The sequence below is a fragment of the Caenorhabditis briggsae genome (assembly GCF_000004555.2).
Source record: "Caenorhabditis briggsae complete genome, chrIII, whole genome shotgun sequence".
Classification (NCBI taxonomy): domain Eukaryota; kingdom Metazoa; phylum Nematoda; class Chromadorea; order Rhabditida; family Rhabditidae; genus Caenorhabditis; species Caenorhabditis briggsae.
The window spans coordinates 11,741,993-11,758,305 of record NC_013490.2 but is presented as its reverse complement, the minus strand read 5'-3'; the positions used below and the strand labels follow the sequence as shown (position 1 = coordinate 11,758,305).

The 16,313-nt window shown below is 37.7% G+C and overlaps 3 protein-coding genes across 3 annotated transcripts in view; 2 read left to right on the top strand and 1 right to left on the bottom strand.

The window, feature by feature from the left end:
• CBG09137 overlaps positions 1-2,754 on the bottom strand; it is a gene marked incomplete at both ends in the record, with an annotated part of 10,412 nt that extends 7,658 nt beyond the window's left edge. The window contains 4 exons of the mRNA XM_002642541.1: positions 1,066-1,318; positions 1,722-1,832; positions 1,970-2,349; positions 2,398-2,754. Of these exons, the coding sequence (XP_002642587.1) occupies positions 1,066-1,318; positions 1,722-1,832; positions 1,970-2,349; positions 2,398-2,754 (1,101 nt within the window). The remainder of the gene's footprint in view (positions 1-1,065; positions 1,319-1,721; positions 1,833-1,969; positions 2,350-2,397) is intronic.
• Positions 2,755-3,345: 591 nt separating this feature from the next.
• On the top strand, positions 3,346-8,452 carry Cbr-hmg-4 (the record flags this gene model as incomplete). The annotated part of the gene is made up of 5 exons (XM_002642540.2): positions 3,346-3,573; positions 4,913-5,550; positions 6,505-6,988; positions 7,040-7,489; positions 8,165-8,452. 5 exons carry the CDS (start codon positions 3,346-3,348, stop codon positions 8,450-8,452), a joined length of 2,088 nt encoding a protein of 695 aa, XP_002642586.2.
• Positions 8,453-8,904: 452 nt separating this feature from the next.
• Positions 8,905-11,457, top strand: CBG09135 (the record flags this gene model as incomplete). Its single annotated transcript, XM_045244476.1, has 4 exons — positions 8,905-9,009; positions 9,740-10,036; positions 10,358-10,537; positions 11,353-11,457. The coding sequence occupies 4 exons, from the start codon at positions 8,905-8,907 to the stop codon at positions 11,455-11,457; spliced, it is 687 nt and encodes a 228-aa protein (XP_045093933.1).
• Positions 11,458-16,313: the final 4,856 nt, after the last annotated feature.

Sequence of the window (16,313 nt, the reverse complement as noted above, 5' to 3'; positions counted from 1 at the left end):
TTTCTCCGCGGCTTCTTGGCTTCTGGAGCCCTTCCGACGCCTTCATCGTCGTCGTCACCGTCCTGAAGCTTTCGGTACTTCTCAGCCTCACCATCCTCGCCTCAGAACGATTTTGCCATGTTGACGGAGAACAGCTCGTCGGAGCAACGGAATCGAAAGTAGGATTTGACTTTTTGAAGAGATTTGTAGACGAAATGGGCACGTTTTTGGANTAATTGGTTGTACCTTTGGACTGCTTTCTGGGCCCAGAAATCCCTGATTTCGGCACTTTGGACGCGCCATTAGTCCTTGGATCCCTGGGTCCTTGGTTCCCTGTGTCTCTTGGTCCCTGGCTCCCTGAGTCCCTAAGTCCCTGGGTTCCTGGGTTCCTGAGTACCTGCGTCCCTGGGTCCCTTTTCTAGGCCACCAACTGTTTTTTGTCAATCTTGACACTCATTTTGGCGGAAAATTTGAGAAATTTGAGCGCTTTTTTCAGCCATTTCCGACTATTTTAAGCGCTTTTAGATTCCGATTTTTCCAGATTTCGAAATTTCGAAGACTAAAAAAAGCATAGAATTTCGCGAAAATCAGCAAAATATACCCCTTTTCTAAAGAATTGAAACCCGCATTTTGACGCCAAGTTTGAAAATTTTGCCGTTCTCGGTAATTTTTGACGATTTTCAGCACTTTTCAGACAATTTTCAGTAATTTTAAGCCAATTTACAATCATTCTTTACCAAATTTCAGTCATTTTAGGCTAATTTTCAGCCATTCAAAGCCAATTTTTAGTCATTTTAAGCCTACTTTCATCTATTTTAAGCCAATTTCCAGTGATTTTGAGCTAATTTTCATTCATTTTATGCTAATTTCTAGTCATTTGACGCCATTTTTGCAGTCATTTTATGCCAATTTTTGAAAATTCAAATTTTTTTCAGTAATTTTCAACCGATTTCAGTTATTTTTTAATTAGGGATTTTTCGAATTTTCCGGAAATTCGGATTCTTTGGAATTAAAAATTTCTCATTTTGGCGCCAAATTCAAAGGCTTAGAGTGCTTTTTTCAGCCAAGATTCTTCCTATTTTTCACCTGCAACAACTTCATCTCCCAAAGACTCGAATCCATCGCTTTGGTCTTATGCAAATCGGTCTCCGTATTGTCAAACGGATCATCGTAGACCGTTTGTGGCTGCTCACGATGGACCAAGTCTGAGCAATTCGGGTGACGAATGACCAGATTTCTAATTAGACCCAAAATTGGCTCCTGAGCATCAATGGGGGCGAGTAGGAGGCAGCGAGAGAGACGTTTGAGGAACGAGCCGACGATGTAGGTCGGGATGTGACTGAAAATAAAATAAAATAGATGGAAGAAGGATTTTAGGTCAATTTTGAGGATTTTTAGGTCAATTTTTGGGATTTTCAGTCAAATTTTAATGACTTTCAGCCCTTGTTCTATTTTTTCGGGAATTTCTGTGAATTTTAACCCTAAATTTGAGAATTTTAGGACGAAAAATCAGAATGTTGAAGGATTTTCGACTCGAAATTCGTCATTTTCAGCCGAATTTTCAAGATTTTTCAGCTCAATTTTACCTAATTTTTTCCCTGATTTTTAAGATTTTTTTTCACTTTTTTTCAGAAATTTGGGTGATTTTCAACCTAAAATTTATAAGTTTCAGTCAAAATTCAGAGATTTTCAGCCGAATTTGAGAAAACCCAAAAAACTCGGCCACCACAAAAATCCCTTACGTCGACGACAAAAAGCTATCCAACAGCGTCAAAATCGCCTCCTTTTGGCTCATATAGAGCAGCGATGGGTTCGTCAACGAGTAGACTTTGTCGTAGAACTTTGGGTATTCGCTGGAAGAAGATTTTAAGCAATTTTTTCAATATTTTGGTGCAAAAAACTACAGTAACCGTCAATTTTTTCAAGCTTTTTCGGGGAAAAATAGCCGAAAAACAAATATTTTAGGTTACTGTGGCTGTCTAGAACTCACAAGTTATGCTCCGAGATAAGTCTGAAAATGGCGCCAAGCGATAAAATCCCGTGATAATCACTCTTATCGAACATTTTAAAGAAGAAATCGGCAGATTTGAAGGGTGTCTTCAGGCGAGAAATCACATTTTGAGTGATATAAGGGATCAGTTTCAATGTGATCTTCTCACTGATCTGTCCATTCATCAGAGCCATCCAAACGTTATCATAGTCCGTTGAAATCCACACCAACTTCTTTTTCTTCATGTCTTTTTCAGTGAATGGGGTACGGATACAGAATTGACGGAATAGGGGTTTGGTGACACGATCCATTGGATGGGGGACGAATTGGAGGAAGTTGAACAGGTTGAACCACGCGGACGTTCGGGATTCATTGAGATTCTGGAAGGTTTTACTTCGAAAATCAGCATTTCTCCTATTAAAACTCACATTAATCGCCTTGACAAGCTCCGGGGAGATATAATGATAGATATCATAGCGCCCAAAGATTTTTGCGATCCCTCGAAGCACTGGTTTCTGAATCCGCTTGACGCCCAACAGATAATGCACAAAACCGCTAACAACAGACTTTAGCGACTTTGTTGGAACAGTGTCCGCCGTTTTCGCGTCTTTTTCAAACAATTTCAGCGATTTCAAATATTTAGTAATGTCTTCTGGATACTCGGAGGCGTGGAGAAACTTCGCGAAGTCTGCAGAGAGCTTATAGGGTGGCTCAGCGCGTTCTAGCTCGTAGTTGACATCGATGTTGTCAGGAGCTTCCTCGTCGGACTCAGATTCTGAGTGGTTATCCTAAAAAAAAGAAAAAATTAAGTAGGCGCGAAAATTCCGTTTTTCGGTACGTCCTCCTCCTTGTTTGAATGAAAATATCGGTCCAAATCGTCGTCCATAATCTGTAATTCATATATTTTGTATGATTTTCTTATTCGAGGCAGCTGAAATCCCAAAAATTAGCGCTAAAATTTGAAAAAAGTTTCCAAAAATTGCAACTCTCAACTGTCGTTAAATCCAATGCATCTGCGTCCAAGACGCGCTCGGTGTTTGCGTACACCACCTACCGTACTCATCGCAGCTGCGGCGCGCCAAAATGAATGCAACACACAATGACCCTCATCGATTTTCGCATGGTTTTGGGACTTTCGAAAAAATTTTTTTCAAAAAATCTATTAAAAATCTATGCTGAAATTGTATAAAAATCCATAAAAACATGTAAAATGAGAGAAAAGAATTTTTTCAGAAAAAAAAGAATTTCAAAATCAATATTTTTGGTTTCCACCTGCTTTTTAGATTTTTCAGCTTCAATGAATATTGATCATGTGACATTCTTTTCGAAATTTTTCGAATTTTCCTTCAAATTTTCGATTTTTTCATTTTTCCAGAATGGAATTCCCCGGAGTCTATCTAGAAGACATGGGTCTTCTAGCGCTCGGAACCCTTAAGCTCACTGATAAATCATTGAGCTTTAAATCTGAAAAAGGGGGAAGATCGGTGACGGTTGCCGGCGACGATATCGATGGTTTGAAGTGGCAAAAGCTGGGAAATAAGCCTGGACTCCGTGTAGGCGTCAACGATGGGAATGTGCATCGGTTTGGAGGGTTACAAGATGCGGTGAGGCTTAAAAACAGCTCAAAAATTTGAATTTGGAGGCATTCCCGCTTTCCGCTTTGGTTGAGCATAGAATTCTGAAAACAGTGAATTTTTACTCGGTTTTTGGTTTTTCGATATTTCTAGAATTCGAAAATTTTTGAATTTTTCGCCATAATTTTAATAAAATTTCTGTGAAAATTTAGCTAAAAATCGCAAAAAAACTGCGAAAAAACTGCGAATTTCTCCTATTTTGGCGATTTTTCAACAAAAAAAATTCAGTTTTTCGCTCAAAAGTTGGCGCCAAATTTGAAAATTCTGCTGATTGTCAGCACATTTTTCTGGCTGAAACGCTTTTCAGAAATCGCCAAAAATTCCGAAATTGACCAAATTTTCACTTTAAAATTGGTAGGAAATTGATCAAAAATGATCGAGAAAATGAAAATCGAGAAAATCACTAAAAATCCCGATTTTTTTGGCGGAAAATGACAGAAAATCCGGAAATTTTGGCTCAAAATTTAAGAAAATTGATGGTTTTTGGGCTGAGAAATTGCTAAAAATCAAGAATTTCGACTCAAAAACTTCAGAAAATAGCATAAAATTGGTGGAAAAACACCGATTTTAGACCCAAAAAATGGCTAAAAATCAAGAATTTCAATCTAAAAAAACCGAAAAACAGCTGTAAATCGGCTGAAATTCTGAAAATTAGCCTAGAAATGACCAGTTTTGACACAAAAATCACTGAAAAAGTGTCGATTTCAGCCCTTTTTTCTTCAAATTTTCAATTTTTCGCTAAAAAATAAATTTTGGCTCAAAAAATGGCGCCAAATTCAATTTTTTCTGACTAAAATTCGAAAAATTTCAGAAAAAAATCGCCTTTTTCAGCTATTTTTCAACCGGAAAATGGCGCGAAATTCAAAAAAGTCAAAAATCGGAATTCAAATTTTTGAAAATTCTGTAAAAAATGTGCTGAAAATGCGCTGAAAATCCACAAAAATCAGCGAAATTTACATTTTTCTGAGCCGAAAATTTCCTAAAAATCTGTGAAAAAAGTGATTTTTTCGCAAAAATTCAAAAATTGGAAATTTTTTGCTGTTTTTTTTTTGTGATTTTCAGCGTCTTTTTTGACAGAAACGTTTTTTTTTTCAGAAATTGCTGAAAATCGCAAAAAATAAGCGAAATTTTCATTTTTCAGAACCGAAAATTTCATAAAAATCTGTGTAAAAATGTGATTTTTGCCAATTTTGGCGATTTTCAGCACATTTTAAGCAGAGAAAATGTTGATTTTTTGGCAAAACTATAGGCTTAGGTTTCCATTGGAGCATTCGAAAATTGACGCAAAATTCAAATTTCTACTCTTCAGGACCTGGAAAGACTGCAAAAATTCACGGATGCCCACTGGTCCCGACCCATCGAACAATCCAATTTATTCATCAAAGGATGGTCCTACGGTCAAGCAGAAGTCAAGGGCAGAAATATCGAATTCTCGTGGGAGGACAAGCCGATTTTCGAGATTCCCTGCACAAATGTTTCTAATGTCACCGCCAACAAGAATGAAGCCGTTCTAGAATTCCATCAAAATGATAATGCTCAAATCGCGCTGATGGAGATGAGGTTCCATATGCCAGTTGATGCAGAAACTGAAGAAGACGTGGATAAAGTGGAAGAATTCAAAAAGGCAGTGCTGGCTTACGCTGGTCTGGAGGCGGAGACTGAGCAACCGATTGTGCTCCTAACGGATATTTTGTGTACGACGCCACGTGGAAGATATGATATCAAGGTGTACCCGACGAGTATTGCACTGCATGGAAAGACTTATGACTACAAGATTCCTATTAAATCGATCAATCGGTTGTTCTTGGTGCCTCATAAGGATGGGCGGAGTGTGTTCTTTGTGCTTTCGTTGAATCCACCGATTCGGCAGGGGCAGACTAGATATAGTTATTTGATTATGGATTTCCCGAAGGATGAGGAGCAAGAGTTGGAGTTGTCCCTGACTGAGTGAGTTTGGGGAGATTTGAGAATTTTGGTTCATGAGTTTTGGGCCGAATTTTTGAATTTTCAGCTTTTTTAATTCAAAAATTCCTGAAAGAAAAATTTTTTTTTGAATTTGTTTTTTTTTCCATTTTCAGAAAGTTCAAAATGTGAGAATTTCGGCATTTTTCAGAATTTTTGGCATTTTTTGTTTTTTTGGGGTTTTTTTAGAAGTTTTCTCAATTTTTGAGATTTAGAAGAATTTTTGGAATCTTCTGAATTTTTCGGATTTTTGGAGATTTTTAAAAAATCTTTAAGTACTTGTCATTTTTAGAATTTTTCAGGGTTTTAGAAGTTTTCAGCATTTTTGGGATGTTTTCTCGAATTTTTAGCATCTTTGGAACTTTTCGAAAATGTTCAGCTATTTTCCTAATTTTGTAATTTTTCGATTTTTTAGCTTTTTAGGACTTTCCGAGCTGTCAGCATTTTTTTTCAGATTTTTCGGAATTTGCACATTTTCATGATTTTTCGAATTCTTCTGAATTTTAGCAGTTTTTTCATGAATTTTTTGAATTTTCACTTTTTTAGGATTTTCGGGATTTTTCAAGAAAAATTGATTTTTTTAAAAATCGAAAATCTTGAATATTGACATTTTCAGAAGTTTTTAGAACTTAGAAATTTCAAAACCTTTTTTTTTTTTGAAATTTTCGAATTTTGAACATTTTTCCGAAATTTGAATAATTTCGGCAATTTTTGACTTTCTAGAACTTTTAAGACATTTTTTTAGAATTTTCAGCATTTTTGGGATTTTTAGACATGTCCCCCTAAAACTTGAAAAATCCAGAAAACGCTAGATTTTCTCATATTTGTTCCTATAACAATAGTTTCCTGAAAATTCTGAAAAACAATTTTCCTGAAAATTCGACCCAATTTGCGGAATTTCAGCCAATTTCAGCTCTAATGACCAAAAAACAATTTTAGCGAACAACTGGAAGAAAGCAATGGGGCTCTGAAACGCACTATGGACGGTCCCATCTACAAAACCGTCTCCGTTGTTTTCAAAGCGATTTGCAACCTCAAAATCACGGAACCCGGACGCTTTATCGGTCATTCTGGCACCCCAGCCATCCAATGTACGCATCGCCAGAATCCAGGATTACTGTACCCACTGGAAAAAGGATTCTTGTTCATCCATAAGCCAGCAATGTACCTTCGCTATGAAGACGTTAGCTCGTGTCATCTAGCAAGGTCTGATGGGGGTACAGTAACCCGAACTGTGGATTTCGAAGTGGATATGAAGTCAGGAGGACCTATTATCTTCAATACAATGGAGAAGGAGGAGAATAACAAGTTGTTTGATTATTTGAGCAAGAAGAATATCAAAATTCGGAATCCGACGAGGGTGGACGCGAGGGCTGCCGAGTCCAGTGATGATGAAATTGACCCTTATAAGGCGGCGGTTAAGGTATTGATTTTTAGAATCTTTGAAAGCCTCAGAAAATATAAAAGTTTCCAGGCGGAAGGTCGCAAAAGGGATGAATCTGACGACGATGAATCCACTGACGAGGACTACGATCTTGACAAGGATCTCAAGGATCGTAAGACCAAGGAGAAGGACTCGTCAGAAGGATCAGCGTCAGAGCCAGATGATGAGTACGATTCGGGATCTGAGCAGGATTCTAGTGGAACTGGAGAATCCGAACCGGATTCTGAGGAAGACGTGCCATCGAAAAAGCGGAAATCAGACCCTAAGGAGAAGAGGGAGAAGAAGGAGAAGAAAGAGAAAGAGGGAGGAAAGAAGGGAAAGAAGGAGAAGGATCCGAATGCGCCGAAACGAGCCCAATCGGCGTACTTCCATTGGTTCAATGCGAATCGGTTGTCGTTGAAGGAGGATGGAGATTCGGTGGCCGACGTGGCGAAGAAAGCTGGAGCCAAGTGGAAGACGTTGGGAGCGGAGGATAAGAAGGTAGGCGACATTTTAGAACAGCGACGATTTAGAACCGCGACGTTTTAGAACCGCGACATTTCAGAACCGCGACGTTTTAGAACCGCGACATTTTAGAACTGCGACATTTTAGAACCGCAACATTTTAGAACCGCGACGTTTCAGAACCGCGACGTTTCAGAATTGCGACGTTTCAGAACTGCGACGTTTCAGAACTGCGACGTTTCAGAACCGCGACGTTTTAGAACTGACCATTTCAGAACTGCGACGTTTTAGAATCGCGACGTTTCAGAACAGCGACGTTTCAGAACCGCGACGTTTTAAAACCGCGACATTTTATAACTGCGACGTTTTAGAACTGCGACGTTTTAGAACAGCGACGTTTTAGATAGCGCATTTGCCAAAATTTTAATTTTCCTGCAAAAGTGGGCGGAGCCTAAATTGTAAGCTACGCCGCACAGTTTATTCTGCACATTTCATAAGGTGCACAACTTGCCATTTAGGCTCCGCCCCCTTGACTTTGCACACTTTTGCTGAAATAGCTATATTATGCTTTAAAAAATCGGAGAGAAGCCGATTTTTCAATTTTCGAAGAGATACGGTAGGTTGGCTGTGTGCAAACACCCAACTTTACGACAGTTTGCGAAGGGGTTACTGTAGGGAAAGGTTACTGTAGAAAATAAATTTTTTCTTCAGGAATGGGAAGCGAAGGCGGAAAAAGACAAGACTCGATATGAGACCGAAATGAAGGAGTATCGGAAGAGCGGAGGCGGTGGATCCTCCTCCTCCAAACCAACGACGTCTTCTAAGAAGTCATCTGGACCATCGACGTCGAAGGCCATCTCCAAGGAATATATCAGTGATTCTGATGATTCTGACGAGGAGGAGAAGCCGAAGAAGAAGGAGAAGAAGGCGGCGCCGAAGGAGGAGTCGGAGGATGAAGAGGAAGAATCGGAAGCTTCTGATGCATCGGATTCGGATTAATATTTGAAACTTTCTGAAAATTTTCATGTTTCAATTTTTTCAAAAAAATCAATTTTCCCTCCAATTTTATGTGATTTTTACCCCAAAAATGCTGAAAATTTTGATTTTTGAATGTTTCGATTTTTTCCAATTTTCCAATTTCCCAATTTTGATTAATTTTGAAATTCCCGCTCTTTTCCCCCTCTCATTTTTCAGTACTCATATCTCGACTAACCTAATTTATCAATTTGAAATCTTGTTTTATCAATTGTATCTCAAATCCTGTTCTCTTGTAATTTTGTGAATTTTTGAAATTTTCTTGTTCCGTGTGCTTCAATTTTTAATATAATTTAACCCTAATTTTCTCTCATTTTCCCATATACTTTTTTTATTTTATTGGGTTATTCTGGCCTATATTTATACCTAATTTTTCAATTTTTCCCCTCATTTTTCAACAAAATCTGTTTGTCCAGATGTCCGCTGCGCTGTCCGACTTTTTGAAGCAGTCAAATCTGCTTCAAGTGACGGACGGTGGACCGCTGGTTGCCGGAACCGACGGTGTTGAGGGGACGAGAGTGGTGAAGACGATTGCCGAGGCGAGAAGTGAGTTTTTGGGGGTTTTTATGCTGAAAATAGCAGGGAAAATAGCTGAAAATCGGTTTTTCAAGCTGATGACTGGCCAAAAATCGATTTTTAGCCGAAAAATTGACCAACAATCACACTTTCTTTTAAAGCTAAAAACTGGGCATATAATTCGGAGGGTACAACAATTCGGGGGTACAAAGAGGTACAAAGCAATTTAGGGGTACAAAATCTTCAATTCAGGGGTACAAAATACCGGGAAAAAGGCTTAGTTTGTACCTCTAAATCACGTTGTACCCCCTTGTACCCCCGAATTATTTGCCTAAAAACTGGCTGAAAATCGGAGAAAATCACTTTTAGAAGCTGAGTGCCGGCTGAAAATCACATTTTTTAAGCTAAAAAATCGGCTAAAAATCGTTTTTTAGCTGAAAAAATTGGCTAAAATCGCATTTTTAAGCTTAAAATTGACTAAAATCATCGAATTTTTAAGCTGAAAAATTGGCTGAAAATCGAAAAATTGGAATTTTCCCGCTTTTGATCTTTCATAATTTCTCTAGTTTCAGATTTTTTGAATTTCTGATTTGCCTAACTTCTGATATTTTGGATTTTCAATTTTTGAATTTTCAATTTTTTGAATTTCTGAATTTTTGATTTTATGAGTTTTTGAATTTTCGAATTTCCGAACTTTTGAATTTTCGATTTTTTCCAGAAATCCGCAACAACGAGGATCTCGTCGGCGAGGTGGAGCACGCGATCATCCAAGTCCAGGAGACGGAGCTCCTTGCCGAGGTGTGCAATACGGTATTCGATGTGATGAAACAGAACGGCGAGGTCCTAGTCTTCTCGACAGACCTGACAACCGCTCATCGGAAACTTCGAATTGCCGGATTCCGTGTGACCGAGCTGGCCGCCGATTGGCCGGCCAGAGGTGTCAAATCGGTCAATTTTGGGGACAAAGTCACGTTGGATTTGGGAAACGCCACTGTTGAGGAGGATTTGATTGATGAGGATGGATTGCTCCAGGTACTGTGTTATTAGGGAGTTAAAAATTTTGAAATTTGAGAATTTGGGAAATCGGGAGCCGTCGCTTTTTATGAGTTTTGCCATCGTCCACTTTGAGCCTAAATATCTCACTTTTTTTTGAAAAATATCAAACAGTTTTCAGCTGATAAAATGTTTATCATGATATCAGTTTATCAGTTGACCACTTTTTGATATCCCTCACAGAAAATGAGATACATGGGCTCAAATTAAACGATTCGGGTGACGTTCTATTAGAGTGTTTACGGTATTTTGATTCCGAGGGGGCGGAGCCTCGTAAATTGATAATAAGAAAAAATCTAGGAGGAAGACTACGAGAAGCCAACTGGCGATCAGCTCAAGGCCGGCGGATGTGGACCGGACGACCCGAATAAGAAGAAACGCGCGTGCAAGAACTGCAACTGTGGACTCGCCGAGCAGGAGGAGGCCGAGAAGATGGGCAAGATTGCTGAGGCGTCGGCTGCGAAGAGCAGCTGTGGAAATGTGGGATTTTCAAACAACTTTTTGATTTTCTGATTTTGACGTCCAGCAGAGCGTGGTTGCAAAACAAATCCCAAAATTTTGAAATTTCGAAAAACTCGAAAAATCCGAAAATTGCCAAAATTGCCAAAAAGTTCTGAAAATTATTAGATTACGAAAATTACGGAAAAGTTCTGAAAATTCTGCAAAATTTCTAAAAATCATGAAAATCTCCGAAAAAATCCAAAATTCTGGAATTCCTGAAAAAAATTTTCGGCTCAATAAATTTTCTGAAATTTTCTAAAAATTCCGAAATTTCTGAAAAATAAAAATTTTTAATCTTTGAAATTTTTCAAAAAATTCAGGAAATTCTGAAAATTCCGAAAAACGAATAGTCTGGAATTCCCGAAATAATCGAAATTTTTCAGCATTTTTTTTTGGAAATTTCGAAAAAATGGCGAAAACACCTGGGTTCAAACGAGGGGGTCAGAAAAAACGCCCCAGCAAACACGTAGGCCAGAAGAAATTTAATAATTTTAAAAAGAACGCGGGTTTGAACTAGATCATGATCTATTTCTTAAAAATCAACGGGTTGCAACGCGCGTATTCTCGCTCATCGTTTAAAACTGTAATACACAGCCAACGAAGTTCGGCAGCGAATTGAGAATTTTTGAAAAATTTACTGGGGCGCGCTTTCTGACCCCCTCGCTTGAACCCAAGTGCGAAAATTGATTTTTTCTAAATTTCAAAAAAAAAATCCCGCAACTACGCTCCGCTGGACAAAATAGGCTTAAATTTCTTTTTTTAGTGCATTTCTACATTCGCCATTTTTTTTTCAGTGCGCTCTCGGAGACGCGTTCCGCTGTGCCACGTGCCCCTATCTCGGACAGCCACCATTCAAGCCTGGAGAGACTGTCAAACTCTCATCTGTCGACGACTTCTAAATGCATTCCAATCGCCCCTTCACCCCCCACCGAACAACCCGAACCTCCCCCCGATCCACGCTGGTTTCTCCCCCACCCACTCTCACCTAATTTTTCTCCCTTTTTCCCACTGTTTCAAAAATTCGCCATCCGTTTTTTTTCCCATTTTTCGCCTTTTTTCCCTGTTTTTTTGCTATTTTTCTAATTCCCCCCCCCCCTTTGCGCGCCGTAGAATTTTGATTGTTTCCTCTCTTTTTTATTTTCGATGTATCTTTGAATATGTTGGATTTTAAAAGAGAATACAATAAAACTGCTAGTGTGTTTGTATTGAAATTTTGATCGAAACACGGCAAGAACGGGCGGAACAAAATCGAAAAAAGCGAAGAAACAAAATTAATCGGGGGTACTGTAATCGTGGTGGGACTCAAACAAAAAACTTTCTGCTTGCGCCTTTAACTTTATTTCGATTTACGAGATTTGTAATTTTTAGCGAATTTCAGATTTTTCACGCGATTTTCGGTGCAAAAACTATTAAAAACCGTTAAAAATGTTTTTAAAACAAAATAATCCTAGAATTTACAAAAAAATCGCTGAAAAACCTGGAAAAACTTTAAAAAAATATTTTTTTAAAGGTACTGTAATCGTGGCGACACTCAAACGAAAAATTTTAGACTTGCGCCTTTAATTTTGTGTCGATTTACGAGCGGTTTTTTGGAGTAAAAAATTGTAGAATTAAAGCAATTTTTATGTGAAATTTCTTCAAATTTATTTCGGGGATTTATGGCGAAAATTATTGTTAAACAGAAGAAAATTCGTTTTTCTAACACAAAATTCAAAATTGTGTATTTTGTAGTTTGTAGTTTGACAGCAAAAAATAATCAATGATCATTATTTTTCAGACCCCTCCCCTTCAGGTTTCGTCGATCGTCTCTCTAGATAAGAATCTGCCAGGGTCAAGGCCTAAATAAAGATAATCCAATTGATCCAATTCAGGGAAGACTAGACCGCCCGAATCATTTTATCAGAAATAGAAGATGATAATGATGACGTCATCATCATCGGAAACGAGAATTCCCCCCGTTGTCACGTGGCGGCGGTCCATATCTCTTCCTCAAAATGGACAAGTTCTCCGCCATCAGCACGTAGTCCATTTCTCTGCGTCTCTCACTCTCCGTCTCCACCACGTGCTGCTAGTTTTACACCCCTCTCCCGGACAGTCTAACTTTTAATTGTGTACAAAAATAAATTTTAAAAAAAATTTTCCTCTTTTTGTGAAGGTTGTTCTTTGGACCGTCTTCCCAGGGACCCTGCAATTTTCCCAGTGTCTGCGTCCCGTCCTTCTCTTTCTAGTCTCTATGTCTGTCTGCGTCTCTGCAAAGTGCATTATCGCTCTTCTCGGATGCACTCGACCCGGCAGGGTAGGCAGCACAAATACACCACACGTCGCTCGCACAAACTCACACGGGGTTAGAAACTCGAAGAGGGAGAATATATAGAGATGACAATAAATGCATTTTTTGTCTTTTTTCACCTTTTTCTCTATTTTTTTTATAGCGATATAATCGTTGTTCAGCAACGATGTACCTTTAAACAATTCTTTAAAGGCGCATAGTTAAAGTATATTTTAAGCATATTGAAAGTATTTGAAGCCGGACCAACAGCTTAATCGTCTTCTTGCACCTTTAAAGTTTTTCGATTTTCTAGAAAATTATTATTTTTAGGCCAATTTTTTTTCATAATTCTTGTAGCTAGCGAAAAATTGAATATTCTGAAATTTCACCAAAATTGAATATTTTATAGCAAAACTCTTTTTTTTGCTCAAAAGTTGAAAAATCTGAAATTCGAAATTTTTTGAAAAAAAATCCACTCTTTTAGGATGGAAAATTTAGTAAACACTACATCTTTTTATTCCGATTTTTATATATATTTTTTTGAAAATCAATAAATCTCAAATTATATAGATAATTAGGTCTGACAGACAAAAGGGTGGCCGCGACCACCCGTTGCTCAACTTTGCACAAGAGCGCCTAGCTTTGACGCCATTTATCTCGGTTACTGTAAGAGATATCAAAAAGCAGTCAACCGATAAAATTTAGAAAAAATTTTCTACATTTTGTTTTCAATTTATAACTTTTTGATATCTTGTTTGGGAGCTGAGATATGAATGGTCCAAGGGTAGCTTGCTGTCATCCGCCGTTCACCCGCCGGTGGTCAACTCTTAGGTGACTGCCCCTCAAATCGTCGAAATCGAGCCCATATATCTCATTTCTTATTAAAGATATCAAAAAGGGGTCAACTAATAAAATGTAGCTTATACCATTTCAAACATTTTATCAGTTGACCACTTATTGATATCTCTTCTTGGAACCGAGATAACAAGGGTCAAAGTTTGACTTGTCGTTGGTCCACCGTTGGTCCACCGTTGGCCAACTTCTAGATTAAATATCTCAAAAAAAAACCAGTTAAACAGAATCCCGAGGCACCCATATTTCTTATCACACCTCATCCATCCCCCTCCCCTATTTTCCATATCATATCAGACCACTAATGTTTGTGTTATCAATCGTTTTCGTCTTCTTCTTCGCCTCCTTTTTCATATATTTTTCCATCACACCCGTTTCATGATCACACAGAGACACATACAAAACATTTCGGATTTTTTGCCTCCCACTGGTTTCTCTGGAACACTGTTTATTGATTATTGACTTTTGAGAATACAATTTTTAGCTAGATTCCCAGGGTTCTTTTTTGTAGACATTTTGTCCTTATGAGCTCGAAACAAAATCTTGAAAAAGTTAGAGAAAAGAGAGATAGAGAAAAAAGATAAATATAATGTTTGCCCATGAGAACAAGTGAAGGTGAAATTCAATCGGGAGAAGGACGCAGAATCGGATTAACAAATTTTTTAAAAAGAAAAAAAAAAGAATTCCGAGTGACATGAATTCCAGCCTTTTTGATTTTGAATATGCATAGAATTTATACTTGACCATCGCCCTAACCTAACCATTAACTTTGTCCCAATTTATCTTGGTTCCTGTAAAAGATATCAAAAAGTGGTCAACTAACAAAGTGTTGGTGATAATATGATAAACATTTTGTTATTTGACTACTTTTTGATATCTTTCAAAGGGACCGAGATAAATCGGCTCAAAGTTTGGATCCCGAAATTTTAAGACTTCTTAACTTTAAGCGCCTGTATCTTTTGAACCAAAACCTGTTTTAATAGTTTAACTACAAAGAAAATATAAGAAATTTTATCAGCTACATTTTATCAGTAAATCACTTTTTTATAGCTGTCTCCGTTTTTGAGATTTTCGCTACTGTAGCTGTGCTGGTAGCAACGTGGTACCTCCAACTGGGGACCCACAAGTTCTCAACTTTGATCTAATTTATCTCGGTTGTTGTAATAGATAAAAAATGTGGTCACTAAACTAACAAAACGTTTTCCATCATATGATGATAAACATTTAGTTAGTTGACCACTTTTTGATATCTTGCACAGGAAATGAGATATATTGGTTCAAAGTTAAGTTTCTTACGCTACAGTAGCTCAGCTGGTAGCAACGCGGCACTTGCAACGGTGAGCCCACAAGTTCAATCACCCTCTATATGTACAAAATTTTAAGAAATTTATATTTTTCATGTCCCTCCTTCTTTGAAGTGCTTAATACAGTTCCCACCTCATTTGAAAACATCCGTCAAAATAGTCGGAACTTACCAAAAACCTATAAATAAGATTTCTTAACTTTGACCCTATTTATCTCATTTCCTGTAAGAGATATCAAAAAGTGATTAACTAACACAATGTTTGCCTTAACATTCTGAACATTTTGTTAATTGGTTACTTTTTGATATTTTTTACAGTAACCGAGATAATTCGGCTCAAAGTTGGAATGGTCTACGTTCAAGAGAGACGCAGAGAAGTTAGTGCGTCTCGTTTCTCAGCGTCTCTTTCGTTTTCAAAAATATTGAATAATTATAGTTAACATTTTGTGTTTTTATTAATTGCTGTTTAAAATTCTAAAAACAATTTTCTCACTGTCTGTCCAATTTTTTTGATACTCCCATAAACATGTCCTGTCTTAAAATAATATTATTATTTCTGCAAAAAAAATTTTCTCACGATGTTCTCTGTTTCCTTAAATGACCCCCCTATCTTCTCTTCTTCTCAACGCCTTTTGCATCCGATGGAGGGGTCCGGTCTTCCGAAAACAATAGATAGAGAGAGCGAGAGATTTAGAGACGCAGACGATTATTTTTCTTCTTTTTCTCTTCGTCACGTGGTGTTGTAACAACTGATTCACTTTTTCTTCTCTCTTTTCCTACCCCATCGTCTTACCAAAGAGTTGGGGCAAAGTCAAGAAAAAGACAATTTTATATGCCTTTATTACTTTTAGATTTTTCTTTTCTTAAATATTTGGGGTTTTTAAGATAGTTTCCCTAAAAGTTGGCCACCGGCGGGTGAATGGCGGACGATGGAAAGCTAAACTTTGATAATAAATATCTCGGTTCCCAAAAGATATGTCAAAAAGTGTTTACCTATCAAAATATAGGAAATTTTATCAGCTACATTTTATTAATTGATTTTTTTAAAAAATAATTGATAGTTTTTGAGATAAAACGCTTCAAAGTTACTATCCCCCCCCCTGTGTCCCCCAAGTTGTCAACTTTGAGATCATATATTTCAATTTTTGTGAAAGATATTAAAAAGTAGTTAACTTACAAAATGTAGGAAGTTCTATGTGCTACATTTTGTTAAGTAATTATTTTTCGATATCTTTTACAGGAGCTGAGATAATTTAGCTCAAAATTTGCAGCCATGCAGAGCTGCGCCCTTCAAGGCCTCACACTACTTCCAACTTTGAGTCCATATAGCC